This window comes from Pogona vitticeps, chromosome 5 (genome assembly GCF_051106095.1).
Source record: "Pogona vitticeps strain Pit_001003342236 chromosome 5, PviZW2.1, whole genome shotgun sequence".
In the NCBI taxonomy this organism is placed as follows: domain Eukaryota; kingdom Metazoa; phylum Chordata; class Lepidosauria; order Squamata; family Agamidae; genus Pogona; species Pogona vitticeps.
Window position 1 is genome coordinate 133,921,794 of NC_135787.1, and position 25,707 is coordinate 133,947,500.

The 25,707-nt window shown below is 41.9% G+C and overlaps 1 protein-coding gene across 9 annotated transcripts in view; it reads right to left on the minus strand.

Annotated features, from left to right (window-relative positions):
* FOXP2 (forkhead box P2) overlaps nt 1-25,707 on the minus strand; it is a 576,890-nt gene that overhangs the window by 55,209 nt on the left and 495,974 nt on the right. For all 9 annotated transcript variants that reach the window (XM_020789698.3, XM_078376822.1, XM_078376823.1 and 6 more), the window contains 4 exons: nt 20,445-20,582; nt 18,352-18,549; nt 9,175-9,337; nt 1,290-1,500 (listed from right to left, as the gene is read on the minus strand). In XM_020789698.3, the coding sequence (XP_020645357.3) occupies nt 1,290-1,500; nt 9,175-9,337; nt 18,352-18,549; nt 20,445-20,582 (710 nt within the window). The remainder of the gene's footprint in view (nt 1-1,289; nt 1,501-9,174; nt 9,338-18,351; nt 18,550-20,444; nt 20,583-25,707) is intronic.

Consider the following 25,707-nt stretch of genomic DNA (forward strand, 5'->3'; position numbering starts at 1 on the left):
TGAAGCCATTGGGATTTATTATCTGACTAACTTGAGAAGACTGGAGCCAAAGGAGTTTCTTCAACTGAAAGAAGAGAGTTCCATGACTGGCATGAGACCCTCTGGATCTAATCGAATGTCCAGTTAATTCATAGTCAGGGCCAGGCAATGGTGTACTATTTAACATCAATAGTACACCATTCGTAATTGATACCATACTATCAAATAGTGTGATTTCTGCCAGTTTTAGTTTGGCATCTGCAGATGACACTCAGACCAGCCTGGTAAAGGTAAAGGTTCCCCTTGACAATTTTTGTCCAGTCGTGTTCGACTCTAGGGGGTGGTGCTCATCTCCATTTCCAAGCCATAGAGCCAGCGTTTGTCTGAAGACAATCTCCCGTGGTCACATGGCCAGTGCGCCTTAGACACGGAACGCTGTTACCTTCCCACCGAAGTGGTCCCTATTTATCTACTTGCATTTGTATGCTTTCGAACCGCTAGGTTGGCGGGAGCTGGGACATGCGACGGGAGCTCACTCCGTCGCGTGGATTCGAACTTACGACTGCTTGGTCTTCTGACCCTGCAGCACAGGCTTCTGCGGTTTAGGCCGCAGCGCCACCACGTCCACCAGACCAGCCTGACTGCATGGTAAAGGGGTATCTTCTCTTCAGATCATAATTACAGGAATGTAGAGACCAAGAGTCCAGACCTTGTACCCCGCAGTGTGAATGTGATCTACTTAATGTTTTCATACTGTGTGAACTTGACTGGCTTATGCTGACCTGGTTGAACTTACCTCACAGTGTTGTGGGAATAAAATGGGGAGAAAGAAAGAAAAAACACCAAACCTTATACAATGCTCTACGTATCTTATAAAAAGGATGAGCTGGGAATGTGGTAAATTAAATACAATTCCACAGCTATAATATTTGCTGAATCCAATTTCCAGGTTTATCACTGAAAATGCACTACATGAAAAAAAAGTCAATGCTAGGTAGTAACTCTCATAAATGAGGTACAGAAAGCTATGCTATATTCTTCATTCATTTTTAACTATTTTCTGAAGCAAATGACTAAATTCGAAGTAACTCCTTGTGTTTAATAATTAACTTATTTATCATATGAACCACAACTATCAGCTAAATCTAATGTTAGCCCTACTTAAACTAGAGCCATATGAAGCAATGGGACCTAGGTCACAATTAATGCACCCCACACATTTCAACTGGCCTTTTCTAAGTAGGATTTATGTTGGATTTAGCCATGTAAACTTCTGGACAGATGGAAAAGCAAGTAAGTATTCTTGTTACCTGTCTCGTCTTGCATTTAGAACTGATGACTGTCCATTCACTATGGAATGATGAGTGATTGGTGGTGATGCTTTGGAAGTGGTAGAGGAGGTAGTAGAAGAATTGTTAGTAGTGAGGTCTAGCCCTCCATGCTTAATGCCATTGTCTTCCATACTGTGAACTCCAGTAACTTCTTTCCATAACTGCTGAATCTCAGCAGGGCTTAAGCCAGCTATAAAATGAAAGAGAGCTCCAATAATATAGCAAAGCAAAAGGTTCATATAATGAGCTCAGTGTTATTAATGGATTAATGCCAACAATAAAGGTGATGCAGTTTTTTCCAGTACAATCAACATGTAGTAAGACACAATTTCATTTTACTTCTATTGGCATAGAGTAAATTTGGCTGCTTTTTCTCCTTGGGTTACAAATAGTCAATTAAAGGTCACTAGCTTACGTAATAAGCTTTCTCTTAAAACATTTGTTCAAAGATGAAAGGGAGCAAGCTGCAACCAACAACTGGCAACTACTGTTTAAAAAACTGTTTTGGGAAAAAAAGTATTGAAAGAAACTTTTAGATGAGATTTTCATTGCCTGTGGAATCAATTTCTTGACTCTAAATGCATCCAAAGTTCACAAAGTTCTTTAGAAACATTGCTTCACCAAAAGCATAATGGGAAACAGAAAAAAAAATCAAGCTGCAACAAAGGCACAAGTTTCAAGCAACTCTCTTTACCTGAAAAATGTTAGATTTGTATAGGATTTAAATCTAAGACAGAGCCCCATTTGGGCATTTAACTTCAGGGTAAATCAAGACATGAGGAAGAAAGTACACCAGAATGGCCCTTCCTACTATATTAAAAATATCTATGCAAAGGGGAGAGTCTTTTCTATTTATGGTGGCTTTCCATGTCAGTCAGAATCTTAATTTTTCAGTTTGTGTGTTAAAGGAGTATCTCTTCTTCATACCTATCATTCTTCTTGTGAGTAGAGCAATGAGGGAGAGTGACATGTCTAGTGTGTGTCTCTCGTTATACGTTGATTTAAGACTTATACTGAATGTCTGAATAGGGCTATACTGTGCCTGGCAAAAAAAACTTCAGTTTTTTAAATGAGATATGCAAGTCATTTCCAGAAGAGCAAACATTTAAAAACAATGGCCAGTGCTCCAAAGACTGCTGCTGAAAATACTCCAAATAACTATTTCCAGCTACTTTTCATAGAAACAATATGGCTAATATCATAGGCATCCTTCAGTCTCGAAAGACTATGGTAATATGCTTTGTATCGAGAAGTGTCCCCTCCAGAGCGTGAAGCCTGGGTAAAGTAGTATGGAGGATAGGCTGTTACCCAAGCAGCAAATCCCCCCTCTCCACATTGCTGAAATGGTCCAATGGAAAGGCAAGAGCCAATACAACTGGTTCCAGCAATGTTGCAGGAGTTGGCAGAAAAACATGAACTGCCTTCGGGACTCCAGCTCCGGAATATGGCTAATAAGTGTGGCTGAAACAGGCTCAAATGTTGGAATCCAAGAATATCTAGTAATTATGCCTAACAGAGCTCAAACAAAAACTAAAGCAAAATTAGGAGAGGCCTAGAAGTATAAAGAAAAACAGAGAAAGGTTATGGTGCTTCTCCCCTGTCAGGGCAAAACATTTCATATAACTGTGTTAAAAGTTGGAAATTATATTAACTGTATAGAATAAGACTTTTTAAACAAACTTATTTCATGTCTACGGTGTTAACTAACGTTCAAGAATGTTAAGATTCTTTTAATTGTTCTTTTAAATGTTTCTGCAGTTTTCATGCCTTTCCTACCAAAATATATTGAATTGTCAAACCTTCTGTTTTTAATCTCATATGCAACCTTGCCAGAGCAGAATCTCTTGCAGAAAAAAAACACATAAATCAAATTTTTATTGTACTGTGAGGTGTGCCGGGTTTTATATTTTTCACATGAATCATGATGTAGAGGCATATTTAGAAAAGTGTATCTAATCTAGTGAGTGAGAGTGTTAAAATTTAGTCTTAGCTCACAACAAACAAACAAATTCTATAAAGCATTCAGAGAAAGAACTGGGGGAAAGAGTTCACTGCACTAGCCCAGCTTGAGGGCTGGAGGACTGGCCTCTGTCTCAGATTGCATGAGGGACCCACCACATCTCCATGGACCCCTTATCCTGCCATGCCACTGTAGTTCAGCTAGCAGACAGCCTTGGCAATAGTGACAGCAAAGGGGGTCATCTGATTTCGGGGCCCTTCTGCACTGCTGTGCCAGACTCTACTGAGTTGTGATAAAGTTGTGCCCCTTCCCATCTCAGTCTTGTTTTTCTGGGAGTGACTGTCCTCTCTTCTGCCTGGTCTCCCCATGCCTTGGCTGTTGAGCTGTAAGATAATATGTTATTCCACTGTATTATCTATGTATTTCCACTTCTAGGGGTATGCACCATTAACTCGATTTGCTTCTCAGTCTGATTCACCTCACAAAAATTCAAAAACCAACTACTGAAATTGGGCCCAATTCTTATTTCCGAAATTTTAATCTTTTTGCCTCCCACAGATGCAGGATTTGTTTGTATGGCGACTGTTTAAATTGTAGTGTTTTATTTTAAATAGAAGGTTGTTGATACCTTAGCAGAACGGAATAAAATTTGCAATGGCTTGTGAGGTTTTAGAAGAATAGGTACACAGCATGTCTGATAGAGCCTGAAAGAGCTGCCTTTAGCGTTGAGGGAGGGGTTTCCAAAGAAGACACACTATCATGATAGGATTGGGATGGGGGGAATGTTACGAAAATATCTTGTAGGATAATCTGAGGCTGTCGGTGACAGCAAGGCCCCTCTCACAGGAGTGCCATCCCTCCCACTCTATGCCAACAAGGAGGTGCAAACACCACCCATTCCCCCTCCCAGCAAGATCCGACCACCTGAGCAAAGCCCGGGGAGTGGGGAGGAGGAATTGAGAGGAATGTCCATTGGAGAAGGTGGGAATATGTTGGCAGGAAAAGAACAACAGCCCCGGGTAAAAGTAGAGGCGGGGCTGGGGGATATAGAGAGGGGGAAGGACGGCTTGCCTCATGGTTGGGAATGGATATAGTTAGAGGACCCATGGACTGGGAAGGTGGAGAAGCTGAGGGTCTCAAGAGAACAGGCAGATGCCCAGAGAAGCTTATACTGAAGCCCTCTTATTGGGGGGAGTGGGAGACGAAGGAGTGGAGGAAGAAGTTGAGGGAGGAAAAAGAAAAGGTTGAGAGGGAAAGGAGAGAGAGAGATGAATGGCTGATGCTGCTGCAGCAGCAGCAGCACAGAGGTCTTTCAGGAGACTTTGGCCAGAGAATGCCTCCTCCCGGGACCCAATCTGGACAGATTTATTTATTTATTTATTTATTTATTTATTTATTTATTTATTTATTTATTTATTTATTATTCCACCTATCTAGTCCCTCAGGACCACTCTAGGTGGCTAGATGTGAGGTAAGTTCAACCAGATGACAGGGAGGAAGACACAGTACCTCTATTAGAGGAAGAGAATGGACAATTATTAAACGCAAACTGTACCCTGGACTGGCTGGGTCCCTGGAATACCCAGGAGACTAATCCGTTCAAAGTTGAAGACTGGGAGCCCTCTCCTAATGATTGGAATATATTTGTAGATATAGGCTGTTTGTTAAATAATCCAATAAATGTGACTCCTATTTCCAAACCAAGGAAGTCTGTCAATTTATTTGAAGAAAAAGTGGAGCCAGGACTCGAACCCTCACAGATAAAAACAGTGGTGCCTCGCATTACGACGTTCATTCGTTCAAGTGAAATCGCTGTAGAATGAAAACGTCATAATGCAAAAATAAAAAGCCCATTGAAACGCATAGAAACCCCTTCAATGCATTCCAATGGGCTGGAAACTCACTATCCAGCGAAGATCCTCCATAGGGCGGCCATTTTCAGTGGCTGTCTTGCGAGGAATCCGTCCCAGAAAACAGCGGGAGCCATTTTATTTACCCGGCGGCCATTTTGAAACCGCCAATCAGCTGGAGGAAAATTGTTGTTTTGCAAAGAATCGGTTCCCGAAGCAGGGAACCAATCATCGCAAAGTGAAAAAACCCTATTCAGACCACCATTTTGCGATTGCAAAAGTGATCGCAAAACGTCGTAGTAATGCAGTTTTGTCGTAATGCGGGGTAATCGTAAAGCGGGGCACGATTGTATGGCCATATTTAAGTAATATTCAATATTTCAGAAGGATGGCTGTGTAATTTTACTCATCACAAGAGTAGATTTTTTGACTAACCGTGTTTTTATTTAAAGACTCTCTCCTTTTGCCACAGAAAGTGAAACAGGGCAGAGGTGAATGATGAATGTGGAACATACAATGTCAGAGGCACAGAGACGACCACATCAATAATTTTTCAAGAAAGCACCTAATTCTCCAGAGACTCCCAAACTCTGCTCAAAGACTTCTCATATTCCTGGTCTTTGGAGACAGAACTAGCATGCATGCATAAATAGCACAAAACACTGGATCTGGATGATCCTGCAATATATTAGTCCAAAATCTCTCTCTCAAAGCATTGGATTTGGAGATCCCTACTAAACCATTCTCTGTAGCTAGAAGCTAGAGCTACCTGTCATAAAACTACATACCCATCTCTCCTTCCCTCTTTTTTCTTCCTAGATGGGTAAATTATATATTGGGCAGAAATGTATCACTTTTGTTAAACATACTGTCCCTGTCTGTTTTACTCTGAATTCATATAGTTAATGGATTTTCAAAGGGTTCAGATTCAAGTTTGATCCACTCTAGCTGGCTTTAATTTGGGCATCTCTCCTGCATATCCAAATCACTTTGATTCAGTTCAGCATTTGTCTAAATCTGCAATATGTACCTAGTCTTATCTGCTGAAAATATCATACAATCAAAGAATAATCAAGTTGGAAGGGGCCTGTAAGATTATCAAGTCCAACCCCCTGCTCAACACAGAAAACCCTCTTAAACTATATCTGACATATAACTGACTAACTTTGACTTGAACACCTCCAGCTTTGGAGCACTCACCAGCCGCCCAAGGTAATTGGCTCCACTGTCATACTGCTCTAACAGGACGTTTTTTCCTGATATTAAACCCAAATCTGACTTTCTGTAACTTGAGCCCATTATTACATGAATGATCGGGAACAGATCCTGCCCCTCCTCTATATGACAACCTTTCAAGTATTTCATATCTCCTCTCATTCATCTTTTCTCAAAACTAAATATTGCCCAGTTCTTTCAGTCTTTTTTCATAGAAGATCCATCTCAAATGCAGTATTACTGAGCAAAGTATTCCCCATCTTGTAACTATGCATTTGTTTTATTTTACTTAAGTGCAGAACTTTATCCCTGTTAAATTTCATTCTCTTGTTTTTAGACCAGTGCTTATCAAGATCTCTTTGATTCCCTTGCCCCAGTCTTCTAGGGGATTAGCTGTTCCACCCAATTTTGTGTCATCTGCAAATTTGATACGCATTCCTTGCACCTCCTCATCCAAATAATTAGTTAAAAAAAGTTGAAGAATACCAGGTCCATGACTGAGCATTGTGACACCCCACTTGTCACCTCTTCCCAGTTTGCCCTTGTTTGTCACCCATATCATTTGCTTAAAGCTGGAAACATGTAGGTGACCTGCTCTTCTTCATCCTAATACACTGAGGTGCAGAAACAATTAATACTGGAATAAACTGCAAATGACATGTCTTACATAATGCAAGATTGATACATTTTGATTTCATTTGGTATTTTGCTTGGCATTGTCTTAAAACAATAAGAAAGTGATTGCCAAGGGACAAGATATTACACCTAGAGGCTGATCTACCTTAGTTCTGAAAATAGAGTTACATATACCAGTTCTGGATCCTTTGTCACATAAGACAGATGACTCAGCATCTCCAAACATACACTGTTTGATAATATGTACATATAATGAGTATCTCCGAACATACACTGCTTGATAATATCTACATACAATGGGTGAAGCCATCTTGCTTTATCTCTTTTCCCCTCCCTGCTATCCCTCCCAATAATGCAGTAATAATAATCCATGTAACTGGATTCTGTTCTACTGAGTCACCAAGTTACAGGACATCCTAATCTTGACCTAGTTTTTCTTCGAGAATTTTGTCTCACTTAAATAGATTTAAGAAAAATTTACAGGTATTCAAACAACTATGTTTCCCAGCAAGCAGGAATTTTTGCATTTACCACATGTTGAACTTTTATGTACAATGGTAATGGCTAACATCTTGATGACTGAATTTTGAAAATATGCAAAAATCTTATAAAAATGCAGTTCTATGAACTCAGCACTAAATAAATAGTGTTATGAGTGTAGTTCAGTCACAGTAGATTGAGAAATCCTACGGAAAAGCAATTTATATCTACTTTAAGGAGATTTTTTTGAAGATTATATTTACATGTATTATATTCTTTAGGATGTAAAGTGTTCATGTAGCAGTGGCTTTTGTCCTACATAGACAGCTGGCCTTAGAAGACACTACTGGAGAAGCCATCCTCTGGCCTGTGAAATAGACAAGGCTAAGTCTTGTTCCTCATGATAATTAATATCTACATGAAACGACAGAGTCAACGTGGGGTGGCATCTAGAAATTTGGACTGCTATGTCACCAATATGCAGAATACATACAGCTAACCTTTGTTTTCTACCTAAAAGTTTCAGGAATCCGGAGTTTACCCCAGAAAATATGGAAACTGCTAATCTGGATACAGGGGTTGAAATGGTTCTGGACACAGGCCATGTCCTCTTGAAGGATAAAGTCTAAAGCTCAGGATCCTTCTGTACTTCTCAATGACAATGGAAGCTCAGGTAGCCTTTTACCAGTTAGTATGTCAGGAACCTATTGAAACTGGACATAATCTCAATGTTGTATGCTCTAGTTACACCCAAGACTGTAATACAGAATTTGGAACCTTCATTGTTCAAAAGCATATGTGCTATCACAGGGCTATGACTATTTCTAATTCTTGTATTGGGAATTTAAAAAGCCCTGTAATAATTATTTTAACTGTTTCATTAGCAGAGCACATAGCACTCATAGCAGAGCACTCAGTCCCCAATATCTTCAGCTCCAAGGATCTCAGATAAGAGGTGATGGGAAAGCCTCAACCTCAGACCCTTTTACAGTAGACAGTCTTGGCTTGGATGGACAAACAGGATGACACGATGTATACAGTCTTACCTGGAGGTAACAGAAATAATACAGTTCATTAATGTTACTGTAAGGTGTGTGTGTGCATGTGCTACCTTTGCGGAGAGAGCTGTATTTGCAAAGGAAAGATTCAGTATCGGGTATGGTTCTTTTTTTCAGGTACATTAAGTGGACATATTCAAAGAGATGTGGTAAATTCTTCATGTATATAATCTCTCCAGATGTATAGAGAACTGTATGAAGAGGACAAAGCTCAAAGCACACATGTAGTGTTCCCCTCATTCATATTTTAGTGTAGAAATGTCTCAGCAAGTGTAATTTAATGATATAAGAAGTTTTAAGAATTCTGGATTTCTGTCTCAAATCATTCATGTTAAACTACGTGGTTACAGGCAGACAAAATCTGGTTTATGCAATAGTTCAGCATTAGCCTACGAAGTTGGGAATTGTTTTCACAAACTATGCAGCTTTTCTATTAAAAACAAACAAACAATTCCCCAAATTGTTTCCCCATAAGAGTCATATAACAGAAAACACCTATTGCCTCGACACCACCCATATAGTTCGAACAACAAAAAAAGATGAGGGTATATTCATATTATAAAGGAATGCTTTAATAATGAAGCACTGAGATGCTGGGCTGGAGGTCACAATAAGAACAACCTGTGAAGTGGAAATATGAAATGTCATATGTTGACTCTATATACCTTGTGACAGCGACTGGACAGGAAGAGACTGGCCAGGTGGAATGGAAATGAGTCCCTGACGCTGAAGATTCAGCAGATGTTGCTGTTGCTGAAGTTGCTGCATCTGGAGGAGCTGCTGCTGGAAGACAAGCTGCTGGGCTGCCAACTGTTGTTGCTGCTGCTGCTATTGAAAAACAGAGCAAAAACAAATCCAGCAGAGAGCAAAGGCGGCAGTGAAAGGTCCAAAACCAAAACAGTGTCAACCAAACAAGTCTTCCCTTTCCTTCTTTTTGCGGATCCAGGATTTTGTTTTTTTGGTGGGGGAGCATGAGAGTAGGGTTATTTTACTTATGAGTGACTGGTTCATGAAGGAAAAGAAGCAAGAGACATCTAATATTCTACTTCAGGAACAGTCAGACAAAAACAGGTAACAGCTGTTGTAGAATGGAGCATGAGGGAGAAAAAAGTTAGGTTACCTACCTGTAACTTTGGTTCTTCTAGTGGTCCTCTGTGAATTCACACAAATTGGTTAACCCCGCGCCTGCGCAGGACGTCCAGAAGCTTCTAGAGCTTTGAAAAAGAAACAGTTTAGTTCCCCCCATGTGGTATAGACTCCGCCCCCTCAGCCCTCCTTTCAGTTCCCTGAGTCCGCAGTTACCGTATAGAGTGTAGATAAGTATGGTATTTTGATGGTATTGTGACGGACAGCGGGGAGGAAGGGAGAGATGTGTGAAATCACAGAGTACCACTAGAAGAACCAAAGTTACAGGTAGGTAACCTAACTTTCTTCATAGTGGTCTCTATGAATGCACACAAATGGGTGATTAGCAAGCTGTACTCACTGGAAGGAGGGCCATCACGGTATCAAGGACGACAGTATCACCCTTCCAAAGGCCGCATCACTTTTGGCTCTGACATCTAGGCGGTAATGTCTGGTGAACATCAGAGGGTTAGCCCAAGTAGCTGCCTTGCAGATGTTCTGTATCTGAATACCCTTGAGTAGAGCTGTTGAAGTAGAGACTGCTCTAGTAGAATGGGCCTTAAGTCTGTCCGGTATAGGCTTATTAGCAAGCTGGTAAGCCAAGTGTATGAGCTGGACTATCCATTGGGATATGGATTGTGGGGAAGCAGGAGCACCTTTATTGGGTCCCTGATAGCACAAAAGAAGACACGGGGAGCGCCAGATGTGTTTGGTACGATAAAGGTAGAAGGCAAGAGCTCTTCTGACATCTAGGGTATGAAGTTTACACTCTATTGGTGTCGATGGAGAAGGAAACAGTGTTGGGAGCACAATGGGCTGGTTGATATGAAAATCCGATACCACCTTGGGTAGGAAAGAGACATCAAGGTATAAAGTAACCTTGTCAGGATGCATTTGGAGGTAAGGAGGATCTGACCGGAGTGCAGCTAGTTCATTTGCTCTTCTAGAAAGGCAGTCTTTAGAGAAAGAAACTTCTCGGAACAAGTAGCCATAGGTTCAAATGGTGGCTTGGTAAGGGCTTCCAATACGAGTGGAAGGGACCACTGTGGTACGATGTGTGGTGAAGGGGGCCGGATATTCCGGAGGCTTTTAAAAATCTTTTAAGTGTAGGATTGGAGAAGAGTTTGGCAGAGCGGGATTGAGGAGGTTGGTGAGCCACAATTGCTGAAATATACACTCTGAGAGTGGAATGAGCCAGTCCGAGATTGAAGAAGCGTAAGTGAAAGGTAAGTACGGCGGATAGAGATGCCGGTACTGGGACCAGTCCATCCGATTGAATAAATTTAGTAAAGGATTTCCATTTACTGTCATAGAGACGGGAAGTGGACGGCTTCTGCGCTTGGGCTAAGACTGCACGGAATTGGGGATTATCCTCCACGCTGTCAGGTGAAAAGACTGGACATCGGGATGGAGAAGGGCCCCGTCGTTCTGCAAGAGGAGGGACGGTATTGGAGGTAAGTGAAGTATTTCCTCCGCTATTTCCGATAGGTGGGCAAACCACGGCTGGTGCGGCCACCATGGGGCGATGAGGTTTGCGTTTGTTCGATACTGAATGATTCTGGTTATAGTCTTGAGAAGCAGTGGTATTGGAGGAAACATGCAAGTGAGTTTCCCAGACCACGTTATGTGGAATGCGTCTCCGAGGGATGAGGCGTCCATGCCCGCCCTGGAACAGTATTGGTTGCATTTGGCGTTCAGATGAGACACGAAGAGATCTATCATGGGCTGTCCCCATCGTCGGCAGATGTCCATAAAAACTGCTTGGTCGAGGGACCACTTGTGCATCCTGGTGGGTAGCCTGCTTAGGTGGTCCGCCAGGGAATTGTCTCTGGATGCAATGTGGATCGCTTGGGGGAAGATGCGCTGAGTACGGCACGATTCCCAGAAATGCATGGTCAAGCGAAGGAGAGGCAGGGATCGAGTTCTGCCTTGTCTGTTTATGAAGTGCATTACTGTGGTATTGTCCGTTACCAGCTGTACTGCTCGTCCTTTGATATCGTCCTTTGATACAAGGCAAGAATGCTTGGAAGGCTTTTATTGCAGCCAGCAGCTCCAGTTGATTTATATGAAGGGCCTTTCGACGTTCCATCCACAGGCTGTGAACTCACAGCTCTTGACAATGAGCCACCCAGCCGGAAGGGCTGGCATCTGTGATGACCTGGATGGACAAATACGGAGGGTAGAATAGTCCCCCAGATGAGATGTCGCGCCACATATGGTGGGACCCGTAACTTTTTTGTAGGAGGGTCCGTTATGCGATCATACTGAGTGAGGAACCAAGACTAAAGTGATCAGAGCTTGAGTCTTGCATGAAGTACCACGGAAGTGGTGGATGCCATGAGACCAAAGAGGCGCTGAGTGTCGTACGGAGTCACGGTTGCGAATGGGGTAAATTTCTGGGCCACCATATGGATCTTGAGGATTCTCTGAGGCGGTAGAAAGGCTTTTGTGTGAGTAGAATCCAGAATTGCTCCTATGTAGGAGACGATTCAGGGAGGTATGAGGTGTGACTATTTCCTGTTGATTTTCAACCCAAGTCTGTTTAGAGTATATAGGGTGAGATTTGTGGCGGAGACTGCATCTTGATAGGATTTTGCCACTAGAAGCCAATTGTCGATATATGGAAATATTTTTATCCCTCTGGTACGAAGGTGTGCCACAACTAAGGCCATATATTTTGTGAATGTCCTGGGGGCTGTGGAAAGCCCAAACAGGAGAGCGGTGAATTGGAAGGTGTCATGATGAAACCGGAACCGAAGAAATTTTTGATGAGACAGGTGGATGGAAATGTGGATATAGGTATCCTGCAAGTCGATGGTGACGAACCAGTTTCCCTGAGACGGAGAATGGAGTCAAGAGTCAACATACGGAACTTCTTGTATATTATGTATTAAGGTCTCTAAGATCCATAATGGGTCTGATATCACCGTCTCTTTTGGGGACTGCGAAGTAGTGAGAGAAAAAGCCCTCGCTGATGTCAGAGGATGGTACTCTGGTTACGGCCCCCTTTGGAAAGTAGAGACGAAATTTCCAGATGCAACAGCATGGAAAAGGGAGTAGTTTTAACCTAATTTGGTAAAGGGGCTCATGAGAACTCAATCAGGTAGCCTTTCTCAATGATGTTAAGAACTCACTTGTCTGTGGTGATCTTGCGCCACTCGGAAAGGAATGGGAGAAGTCTGGTGGTAAATGAAAGATTAGGAGAATTGCTTACCCCTATGTTGAGTCTTATGCTTGGGGCTTGGGGCTGCGAAAGCGTTGTTGCTTGAACAGCGGAGTGGTGGACTGCTGAGATTGGTAAGTCCTGTCCTGCTGATGTTTATTGTACTGAAAGGGTTGGTACTGAGTAGAAGATTGATACAGAGGCTTTCTGTAGGCCAGTTTGTGGTACCAATATGGCTAGTATGGCACGTAAGATTTCGCGTCGGTTTTGGAATTAAAGAGTCCAATAGCATCGAAGGGAAGGTCTTCGATTTTAGTTTTAGTGTCATCGAGGATGTTAGCCGTTCTGAGGCAGGTGTGGCATCTAACAGCTATTGCGGTTAACATAGACTTGGAGGCGGTGTCTGCCGTATGTTTTGCAGCGAATCTCTTGTCTGGTGAGGGTGTTAGCCTCTTTGTAGATGTTGACAGCCTCAGTTTTAGAAGGATCAGGTAAAGTTTGTAACATGGGGATTATTTTATCCCAAAGATGTTTCTGGTAAGCGCCTATAGCTACTTGGTATTTGGCTATTTTAATTAATAGGGCAGAGAAAGAATAAAGTTTCTTGCCTAAGGTGTCAGTCTTTTCCCCTTCCTTGTTGATGGGTGTAACAGATGATTGAGTACATGACTTATATTGGGTAGCTTCGACCACGATTGAGTTGGGCGAAGGGTGCTTGGTGAGAAATTCAGAGTCCGATCCATGTGTTTTATAATGATGCTCAATCTTGCGAGGGACTTGGACAGCCATAGGTGACTTGTCCCAAGATGTTTTGACCAGGTCGAAGAGAGCTGGTATAAGGCTTAAGCTAGGAGGGGAGGCTTTGTCCTGCTCCATGTCGTGAAAGACTAAGTCCCGTTCCTGTTGTGGGATCTGTGCGTCTAACTGGAGAGTTTTTGCCATACGCATGAGAAGTCCTCCAAGGAGGGTTGAGATGATGAACGGGTTAGAGGCACTGGAGGCCGAAGAGTGGTTGTTGTGTAAGGACTGCGAGGTGATTGAAGGAGAGTGTCATGGTACCATATCCCCTGGTACAATGTCCATGTCAGACTGAGTGGATGGAGAAAAAGGCTCAGTATCATGACCTCCTGGACCAGAGTAGAGAGTAGTAACTTGAACCAGAGTAGCGGCTGCTGTACTTGGCGCGTTTAGGAGGTGCTGTAGGTACCATAGGAACTCACCTCTTATGTGAAGGCACCTGCGGTGTTGAAAGGTCCATTTGAGTTTGTGGATGATGCTGCATCGCTGGGGCTACAGTATGGTGCCACGCCGGTTGAGAAAAGGTAGTGCTTCGATTAGTGGATAAACATAACCCTGGTATGGGTATGGCTAGTATGGAGCATAGAAAGGGTGGCCAAACTGTGGCGGATCCTGTTGACAGTACTCATCTCCAGCATCTTGTTGTTGGTACGGAGTGGTGTGTCTACACTTCTCCGTCCTTTTTCTAGGAGTGTTGTGGATGGACTCCTGTTTCGATGGAGACTCGGTATCAGCCCGCCCTGAATATCGAGGGCCAGATGGGGCAATGGCCCGGCTGGCAGCTGGTGCAGCCTCAAAATGGCTCGAGTTTGGAGACATGCACATAATGTCCTCAGCCGTCTGGGCTGGAGGAATGTGCTCCTCGGTATCAGAAAGTTTGATGCCTTCCCTTGAAGATTCTTCGAGCAATATCGAAGGAGCAGGAGCAGGTAAAGCAGAGTGTTTAGATGGCTTCTTCAGTTTCTTAGGTTTGTCACTGGTTTTCTTTTTTGTAGAAATGGCAGGACGAGAAGGCGCCTTGGCATTGGGCGGTTTAGAGGCCTCCTTGGACTTTGCAGACAAGGAGATGGTAAGAGCTGACTGTTCAGCAGGGGAAGGTGCTGATTTAGAGACCTCCGAGCGTGGAGGAGTTGGTGAAGGGAGGGAAGAAACTTCCATTGCAGGAAGAAGAGTCTTTTCGTAGAGGAAAAACCGAAGGCGGTGGCGCCTCAGCTTAATGGCTTGTTTAGAAAAACCCTTGCAGGCAATGCAAGTCTGATCGAGGTGAGATTCACCCAAACAAAACAAGCATTTATCGTGGCCGTCTGACAAAGGAATTTTGCGGGAGCAGACGGCGCACTGCTTGAAGCCCTGAGGGGCCATAAAACAGGAGGTGAATCCGGGATGGGTGGGGGGAACTACAGAACGAAGGCAAAATAAAGCAAAAAAAAATGGCAGGTTCCGTTGAGTAAGGAACAAAATAAAGTAAAAGGGAGACAAAAAGAACTAGCTAGGCTAGAATACTTAGCAAAATAATCGCTCTGCTCTTCCTAACATCCTACTGGAACGGCGGAAAAAGAGGAACTGAAAGGAAGGCTGAGGTGGCGGAGCCAAACCACACGGGGGGGAACTAAACTGTTTCTTTTTCAAAGCTCTAGAATCTTCTGGATGTCCTGTGCAGGCACAGGATTAACCCATTTGTGTGCATTCACAGAGACCACTACGAGAACCACACTTTACAAGGAGGTGCTGATAAGTATTGAGCCTTTCCCAGAAATAATTGAGCTAGGAAGCTATAAATTGCAGGGTGTGTTGGCCAATTTGTCTGTATTCAGTGGTGCAAAAATCAACTACCTATGATTTTAACTTATCTTTCATGTCATGATGAAATGTCACAAACTATGGGTGACAGTGGCCCTTCATATGCAACAGTTAAACACTGGGTTGTCAATTTTAAAACTGGCCATTTTGGTGTTGAAAGTGAGAACCCCAGTGGAAGGGCTGTTTCTGCTTCTGTGCCTGCAAATGTGAAAGCCATCCATGATATGATCACGGAGGACCACCGAATATCAACCAAAAGTATTGCTATATATCGCGTGAGAGAGTTGGTGCCATTATCCACAACGACCTGGAAATGAGAAAGCTGGCAGCAAAGTGGATCCCCAAACTTTTGAAAACTGAATAAAAGAGGAAACGTGTGGAGTCATCGGTGGCTGTTCTGGAACATTTTGCAAGAAATGAGTCAGATTTCCTGGGCAAACTGGTAACTGGTGATGAGACATGGATCTACTATTGTGATCCTGAGACAAAGGAACAGTCTAAGGAATGAAGGCACAGTGGTTCCCCCAGGCCAAAGAAGTTCTGAGTGCAAAGGTCGGTGCAGAAGCAAATGGCAACCGTCTTTTTGGGATAAGAAGGGAATTCTGCTGGTGGACTACCTCCAACAGGGTTCAACCATCAATGCAAAATATTACTGTGCTTTATTGACAAAGTTGAGGCAAAACATCAAGGAAAAACGTCAAGGAAAGCTCTCCAAAGGTGTCATCCTGTTGCATGACAATGCCTCATCACACACTGCAGGTGAAACAATGGCAAAGCTGACGTCCTTAGGCTTTCAAGTGATGCCCCTTCTAACCTATTTTCCCGATCTGGCTCCTTCTGACTATTATCTGTTCCCCAAACTCAAAAAACACCTAAAGGGACAATGATTTGGAAGTGTTCTGGAGGCAACTAATGCTGTAAATGAGTAATTACACCAGCAGTCGGAAGAATTTTATTTGTAGGGACTTAAGGAGCTGCAGGACAGATGTTGCAAGTTCATTGACTTCCTGGGAGAATATGTAGAATAGTGTGGCAGTTACAGCTTCCTAGCTCATTTTTTTCTGGGAAAGGCTCAATATACTCCCTCAACACTTATCAGAGCCCCTCGTAAATAACAAATTTATCTGGACCAAAAGTGTAACTCTTTACAACAACCAAAGGCACTCTTGTTTTTCCAACTGAATAAGTATGATCCACAGTGGTCCGTAAATGAAATCTCCAGTGATCAATAAGTAAACTGGGATGTAGCCTTCATTTTACTGGCCTTTTAGCTCTTTTGCTGCTCTTGCTAGAATACATTAAAACCCCAGCATTACATTCAAGGCAAAGAAGTGCCCTATTATAAGGGAAAGCACAACTTCCAGTTTTGTGAGGCATTACAAGGCAAACTGGAGTTCTTTAGGCTCGGGAGGGTATACGAATGTAGTCACACTTCAGAGAAAGACAAGCTGCTGTGGAAGACCTTTCCTTTTTCAGTTTGGGGAAAAGAGAAACTTCTGATGCGCTCACTGGAAAACAGACTGCATAATGGAGCAAGTCATGTGGATTGCCCAGAGCCTCAGGAGAAATAAGGCAGCAATTTCTATTCCATAGTTGATGGCTGTCTGAAATTCTATTCACAAATCCAAACAGAAACAAAGCCTCGAGAGGTCAGAACGGTTTCCGGCACGTTTGCATAATGGGTAGCTACAAGACAATGTCCACGATACCTGCTGATCAATCTAACTACTTCAATGTGTTTTGTTTTTGTTATGTTTATATAGTTGGTGCAGTTTGCTGACAAGTGCAAGCTAGGCCGGAGAAGCTGGCTTGTCAGCTTGATTTATGAGCACATCAAATTGTAACTTTCTACCCACCACTCCAAACATACAGTAGCAGTTCATTAATCAGGGTCTGTAACTTGAAAATCTGTGCCCAGATTTTTCCCCTTCCTAACCGCCACCCTCTGTTATCCTTTTCTACATAATGGATAAATTTTGCATGACCTCAGTCCTGTGCCCTATGAAAAGCAAGCCTTTTTTCACCAGCTCAGGCTTCCTTGTGTATACCATTATAATGAGTATACTGCTCACCAGATATGTGGCCACTGTATTATTAATATTTAAATATTAATTAATTAATATTAATTAATATTAATAATTTAATACTATTAAAATATAGCAGAAGGGGGGTGGCAACTCTGCTGTCGAACGATTACAAACAAGCAGAGCCTCTTTTTATTGCTATTATGATTAGCAATAAATATCAGTGAAAATATTTAAGTACCAGGAAAGGACTGGTGACTGTAGTGATGCCATAAAAATAGAGACAAGCAAAATTATACTTTTTATTGAAGCAGCCAATGCAATAATGACTTTAAAGGTAATGCAAAAGTTCGCATTATAAAAAAAAAATCCTTCACCAAGAAAAAAGAATATCCAGAGCACTCTGTATTAGTCAAGAGCAACAGTTCTATATAACTCTCATGCTTGTATCATCCTTCCATGATATTGTCTATCTATCTGCCTCACTGATCTATCTGTCTGTCTATCTATTTCACTGATCGGTCTGTCTGTCTGACTGATCATCTCACTGATTCCGTGGGCCATTTCACAAGATCAGTTTTTATTCTATGCAGAGCTCCCCAAGGATGTTTTTACACAGAAAATGTCTTGTAGGAACCAAAATCTCCATGGATACAGCTATCGCTTCCTGGTGGTGATTTCTGCAATCGCAACAGAGCTGTCCCCCCCCCCCCCCGAATCCTCTGCAATTACAGGAATTGCCCATAAGAAACCAAGTCTGTATCAATGGAGAGCTTAGTTCATAGGAGACATTCTCCATGTGAGTATGTATATGAGTGAAAAGTTTTTTAAAAAACAAACAAACAACAACACAACAACCCATGATGTCAAAATCTTTGGCTGCCCTGCTCAGGCTCCAGCAATGAGTCATCAATTATCTGTTGAAGTTATACCTCTTTTGCTTGCTTTCCTGGGTGCTGTTGTTGCTGTTGTTGCTGTTGTTGTTGCTGCTGTTGTTGCTGCTGCTGCTGCTGTTGCTGTTGCTGCTGCTGCTGTTGCTGCTGCTGTTGTTGCTGCTGCTGTTGCTGCTGCTGCAAAAGCTGAAGATGTAACTGCTCTTGCTGTTTCTTGTAAAACTCTTGAAGTTGTTGCTGAATAAATCATTTTGACTTTAATAAATAAAGGCAAAGTTTCGAGTATTACAGACCTCCTAAACAATTCTAGAGTGGCACGTGGTAGAGGAGTAGGACAGACCCCACAACAACAAAGTAATTTGGAGATAGAGCTATTAGCATTTTATTTTTCCAAACTAACTCTGAAATTTTCCAATATGGATACCACAGTATCCTAAGCAAAAGGGCACAGAAACCCTATATTCTAAAAAGCATGCAGTACAGCCCAACCATCTCTGAAATTCAACAATATTACACACACAACTCTGAAAAAATTGCCTCAAACAGAAAGTCCACTTCTTGCAAATATCAGAAAGGGTCTAGGAAGATCAAATAAAATGTCCTATTCCTTAGAAGTGTTAAGGAGTGGAAAGTTAATTAATCTGTCACCTATTTCAGCAAGATGCCAGAGATTTAAGAGTTGGAATCATTTGCACACAATTACCATGATATTACGTACCAACTGCCTAAGCACACAAAAGCAAACATGTTGGCTAGTATCTTTCTATGAAATTCTGCCAGGACAGTTGAAATTATGTTAGCAACTGATTGTTGTTAATTTAAAATTTCCTTTTTTTGATTCTGAGATGTGTGCAACTTTACCTCACTGCATGTAAGTTGCACACATTCTGAAATCCAAAAAATAGCTCTCTCATTAGCAACAATCTGCTGCTGGCAATGATGTCATTTCCATTATCCTGGCCTAGCTGTGCAAGAGGATACTGGCCCCTACTTTTCTTCATCATAATTAAGCATAGTCCACAGAAGTCAGACAAAGATGAGAATGATCACTGATAAGGAAACATGACTGATTATGCTTCCCTTGTTCCAAGAATTTCAGGTTTCAGGGATTCTTAGTTCATATTACAGATTGTGGGTTGAGAGTAACCCAGTCCTCTCTTTCTAATTTCTGTTGTGGAAAGTTTGGAGGAATAAAAATAAAACGAAAGAAGAGCATTAAAGAAAATTACTTTCCCCCTTGATAACAAAGCTAATAAGTTCACATTTCTTAGCTGCCTTCATATATGGCTAACAGGAGTACTAAAGTGTTATGAATTTTAAAACAACAATTATCTCGAAGTCTATTTACACTTTCTTCGACATACTACAACTAAGAATGTGCCTAAGCACTTGCACATTTAAACACTGATTTGTTTTCTGTTGACACTGCACCTGCCATTTCTGTTAACTTATACAGAGTGTTTGAAGTTGCAAATGTTTTTCTCCAGTATACTTAGGAATATGGAAGGCTGGAAGTAGATTTACATCATATGTCTGCATGCATACATGTCTCTCTCCTCCTCCCTCATTTTCTCTCTACGCCAGAAGTTAAAGAAGGCATCTCTTTACAAGCTTCAGAACCTTCTAGCCCAGGGGTCTCCAAACTATGGCTTGTGGGCCATATTTGGCCATTGCCTGGGCATAGGAAAAGGAGGGAAGTGGGATGCAAGCGATTCCCCACCCCCACTGTTTTTGCGAAGACAGCAGGGGTGGGGGATCGCTTGCGTCCCCCTTCCTTCCTTCAGCCCTCAAAAATATGTAAAATATATGATGTGACCCTCATAGTGAAAAGTTTGGAGACTCCTGTTCTAGCCAATAAAGTTGCTGGGCATGCTGCCTTGGGGATTCTGGGTGTTGTAATCCCAAAAAGTAACATTCCCCAACGTATATACACACATTGTCCATGTATGCAAACACATGGCAATCTTATGACCGTCGGTTGTCTCAACCTTCACACATTTTGAACTGTGCAGAAAAAAAGACACCAGTGTTAAAACTTCTTGTTCACAGGGTACATGGCAGTCGCATAAAATAATTAAGCTTGTGAAGAAGCCTGAGCTATGCTAACTGTTCAGATAGGCACCCAACATTACCTGCTGTAACATAACCGCTTGCTGTTGCTGCAGAAGTGCTTGAAGTTGCTGTGGAGACAAAACTTGCTGTTGGAGAATTTGCTGCATTTGCTGAGGGGTGATCACCTGGGGAGTCATCATGGCCACTGACACAGGCACCTAAGGAAACAAACATGACAAACATACTGAGATTTGCATTCTTAATACCAGGAGGAGATTGTTTTTGGCTGGATAGCTCAGCAATGTAGGTATCTGACTGTGGAGCCAGAGGTTGGGAGTTTGATTCCTCTCCGTACCTGCTGGGAGAAGAGTCAGCCATGAGCAAGTTGCACACTCTTAGGAATGGTAAACTACTGAATGGTCTCTACCTAGAAAACCCTCAAAAGGGTCACCAAAAGTCATAACTGACTTGACAAAACACAATTATTATTAACTAAAGTTTCTTGTTTTATAGAATTCTAGCAAACAGCAGCTGAACGTGCAAACATGGATATATAACTAGCCGCAACCAAAATTTCCTTAGAGGTTACTCTGCTTCCACAACTGTGGCAAGCTTAAGTTTGACCAAACCCAATATTCTATTCTATCTCTACATTGTTCCTAAATGGCACATTTCATTCATAGCCTGGGTTTTCTGTCCAGCTTCTATTCCATACTAAAATTTCCATACTACAAATAGCTGTAAAATAACATCATTTCAAACAGTGTTGTAAGTCTTCCCCCATCCCAGAATACAAATGGAAGCAAAACAACAAAACTTTCATACCACTGAATTCCCGAAGGCTTTCATGGCCGGGACCCGATGGTTGTTGTAGCCCGAAAAACCTACAACAACCTTTCCATACCATTGTCTATTCCACAAATTATACTATACCAAAACCAATTCATTTTGACTGCACTACTTCTTTCTCTTTGTTTCTGTTCCAACTGATAATAAATGCTCACCATGTTTTTCATATTAGATGTCGGGTTGGATACCACATAATCACATTTGTTTAAATGCTGTGATCCTACAAATCAATTAAACACTGGCAATCAGGCACACACCCAGGAATGCAAGCAACACCTTGGTAACAAGTGGCAATTTACCACCAAGACGTAATACAACTTCTGTTACAGGAGTGTAAATTAGGAGTAGAATTCTGATTACAATACACTACGATGTTTACTAGTGTACCATTCCATCACAAACAGCTTATCTTTGATCTTTTTTGGGGGGGGGGATACTACATTTTGGCAGCCACCAACCAATTCTTCAACAGGTCTTTCATTTACTTATAATAGGCAACCAAATTCAGGACTGCTGCTGAAAATAAAGCAACCACTCATCTCGTTCTTCATCCTCCTTATAATATCTGGTACAACTTACCTCATACTGAAACATTCTGTGTTTCCCTGGACCCTACTGGTATCTGCCAATGATATAGAATGGGAATGGGGGGATGTGGAATGTTGTGATGTCATGACATGAAACAACCTGTAACAGATGCTACAGAAGGAAAGAGCATATCTTCCATCTTCACTAGTCTTTAAGCTATCATTTAGTTTTACCTGCATATTTTCATTTCATTTATCCGAAGAACACATGGTATATAAACCAGCATTCTTTTCTCATTGTCTCTTTGTTAAGAGCAAGCACCTCGTTCCAATAATTACTATTTCACAATGACTGTAGGTTACAAGCTTATTTCTCTTGTCTGGTAAGTCCAAACTTTTTTAGTATTCAGTATGTGCGCATTGAGCTACTGTCTAACAGGACTAGCTAACAGCTTTGAAATATTGGTGACGATCCAGTCTTAAAATCTTTATACAAAAGTAAGTCTCATCTTGTTCAATAGGGCTTACTTTCAGTCAGGGTGCTTAGGACTGCAACCTCAATGAGTGAAGCAGGGAAAACATCTTTATATATACTGTAGATCTAACATTGTCCAACTCCCATTTTAGTGCAGATCTGTTATTTTAAGACCCAAAAACTGTGGCACTTCAGTTCTAGACATATCAGATTTTATCAGGCTCAAAAGTTTACATTTCATATACTCATGAATTACTGCTAGATAGTTTTAATGTTCACTAGTATAAATGTGCATTTAAAAATAGATGATCACATGGTAGGCTCTCAACATGTTACGATCAATCATCCCATAAAGTGTCATAATACTACAACAACAAATGGATAAAGAACCCAGACTGTTTCTTAAAGTATAAAAACAAATGTGTAGAAATATGCCATAAGTGATCTTCTAGATATTTAGATGAAAACACGTACTGTATTTTTCCATTTATAAGACGACCCCCACCCTTTGTAACCCCAAATCCGAAAAATTGATTGCTGCTTTCCCCACCACTTCCTAAACCTGGGGCTTAGCAAAAGGAAGGGAAAAGCAGGAATCAAAGGACTGCACAATCCCTTTGACTGCTGCTTTTCCCTTCCTTTTGCTAAGCTACGGGGCTTGGCAAAACGAAGGGAAAAGGAGGGATAAAAGGCTGCATGATCACTGAGCCCACAACCAGCGGTGGAGGCAGCAGCAGCAGGAGGTGGAGACTGAGACAAAGAAGCAGCCGGGTTCGGCCACCTCTTGCTGCTGCCCATTGACTGCTGCCACCCAATCACAAGGAGACAATCGCTGGAGGGGGTGATCAGGCGGCGGCAGTGGCAGTCAATGGGCAGCCGTGAGAGGCGGCCAAGCTCAGCTGCTTGTTTGTCTCAGTCTCCGCCTCCTGTTGCTGCCTTCCATGTATAAAACAACCCTCAATTTATTTTCTAATTATTTTAGGAAAAGATGTCGTTTCATACACTGAAAAATACAGTATTTATAGTCTCCTCCTGTACTCAACTCCCATAATTTATGAAAACAGAAAGGTCTCTGAAATAAAAACCATTGTTGTTGAACTTAAGCATATCAGCATGCTAACTTGTCTATTTAGAGCCAAATATACACTAAGGCCACAGTTCTGCATGTGCTAGTGTATGATCAGAGGTCTTTTTATCTATTTAAACATTTGATTTAACAACAACAAAAAAGCTCCCATCTATGACCATGACAAAAGCCAACAGGAGTCACTTTGCAGATAGCATTTTTAGCAGAAAGATGCCAGATTCCTGTTTTGAGAGTTCTGGCTTGGCTTTGAGTGTGCTGCTGCTGATTAACTTAGAGGGTCTTTGATATTGCTATTTGGTGAATGGGCTAGCTAACAAAATCAAAAAGCAAGAATAATTCCTGTATAACCTTGAACTGACTGCTAACACTCTTTGCACATAAACTGAAAGTACTGTATCTCTTTACTTATACATTCATGTCACACCCTTCTATGACAGCAACCACATACAAAGCAGATTACAAATAAAACGTAATCCACAACAAAAACTAAATTTTATATTGAACTCTGTACCTTAGTACACCAGCATATAACCTTACACTTTCTGACTTGCCCACCTGGCAGTTTTGGAAACCCAATCCAGTTCTGGCGACAAAATGTCCTTCTTGATGTCAATGTGAATATTAATATTGGTACAGTAAGATATTAAACAGGGATTCTCAGTGTACTACAGTGGATAGAGTAATGGACTAGGACTCTGGTGAACAGGGTTTGAATCTCCGCTTAGCCTAAAAACTTACTAAGGGAGTGGAACTGGTAAAAACATTCCTTAAATATCACACTTAGCTTGAAAGCCCTATTAAGGTTGCTATAAGTCAGTTCTTACTTGATGACATAGAACACACACACACACACACACACCACTAAATTCATATTGTTACACAAGCATTTATCAATAGATTAATATGTTTTAACTAGGAAACTCTGTTGATAATCAGATAGTAAGTATGCACCAGTGTAGTCTATGTGGAACACTTAGGTTCTGGTTCACAGTGCCTAAATTGCCATAGTGCCTGAAGGATGAGAGGCTGATGCAGCTTTTGGGCCCTAACTGATCCTGTATACCAGTGGTTCCCACCCTTGGGTAACTCAGGTGTTCTTGGACTGCAATTGCCAGAAGCCTCCACCATTGCTGGCTGGGGTTTCTGGGAACTGCAATCCATGAACACCTGGATTACTCAAAGTTGGAAGCTCCTGTTCGGTACCACTGTCTCTTCATATTACTTCTCAGAGGTTGTTTGGTGTGTCCTAAGTTACTGGGTATCATAGCAACTATAGTTTGGGTGCAATATCTGTGACTCTGATGGCTGCGGCCTCTCAGCCATGAACTGGACTCTCCCTGTCAGCTCCAGTGGAGAGAGAATGGGGAGGATCTGACTAGCAACTTAGATGCTATAGGCTTCACTAGAATCTTGAACACTCATAAGAATGTGTGGCACATCACAGTAAACTTCCCAAGATGCCAAGCATCTTAATGATACCATGCATGTGGTAGAAACTTCCAGCACCTGAGGCTATGGCATGCCCTCAGTGATATGAGGCTGCAGCAAGGACATTTTGCTAGGTCTTGGTACAACACAAAGATGCCATAGAGATTACTATTGAAGGGGCTTGATTCTGTCCTCATTTGGAAGACAGATACAATCTGATACAATCTAAACTGAGTCTCAGTATCAGGAAGATATATTGAAATTCCATTTTCTAAAACCTTTCTCTGCAGTTTCTGCCACCACTGCTCAGAATAAATAGTGAATTAGTTATATTTATTTCTATTTTATCAGGTAGTATCCCATCCTTACCATAAATTTGAAAGACTGAGCAAATAGCATGACCATGTGTAGGAGTCCAGTGTGGGCATTGGCAAGTCCTTTTACAAAGAGAAGACCTGAAGTAGATTCCTAGATTTGGCTTCTGTATCCTATACTCTCAAGAACTGGCGTGTTAGATTTCAAACTCTCTTTGTGCATGTTCCAAAATGGTATAGAAATCCCTCCCCTTCTTTTCCCTATTTGTTTTTGTGTGGCAATTATTGCCCTGAGCCTTACTACAACACATATCTTTCTTCCTCCCGCAATATTCCCACAGAACTATATGTTCTGTGGGAATAATTCAGCGCTATATTTTGACTCTGATTCCCTGCTGAAGGTTCATTGTCTATTGCCACCAAACCATAGCACAGGTAGGTAATCAGAGCACAACACCAACCATCTACTCCAGATCCTTTGTAGCAGAGAATATACATGAGTAGCTTGTAGTGTGGGAGCTCAAAAAATGTTTTTGTGAGAAGAGATTGGGATAGTGGAAACTAATGTTATAGAGGCACTGAAGCATGGAGACTTTTCAAACTCCAAGTATGCTTTGTGCGCATGAGTCATTCCACTCTTAAAATGCACTTGGCCCTGCGCAA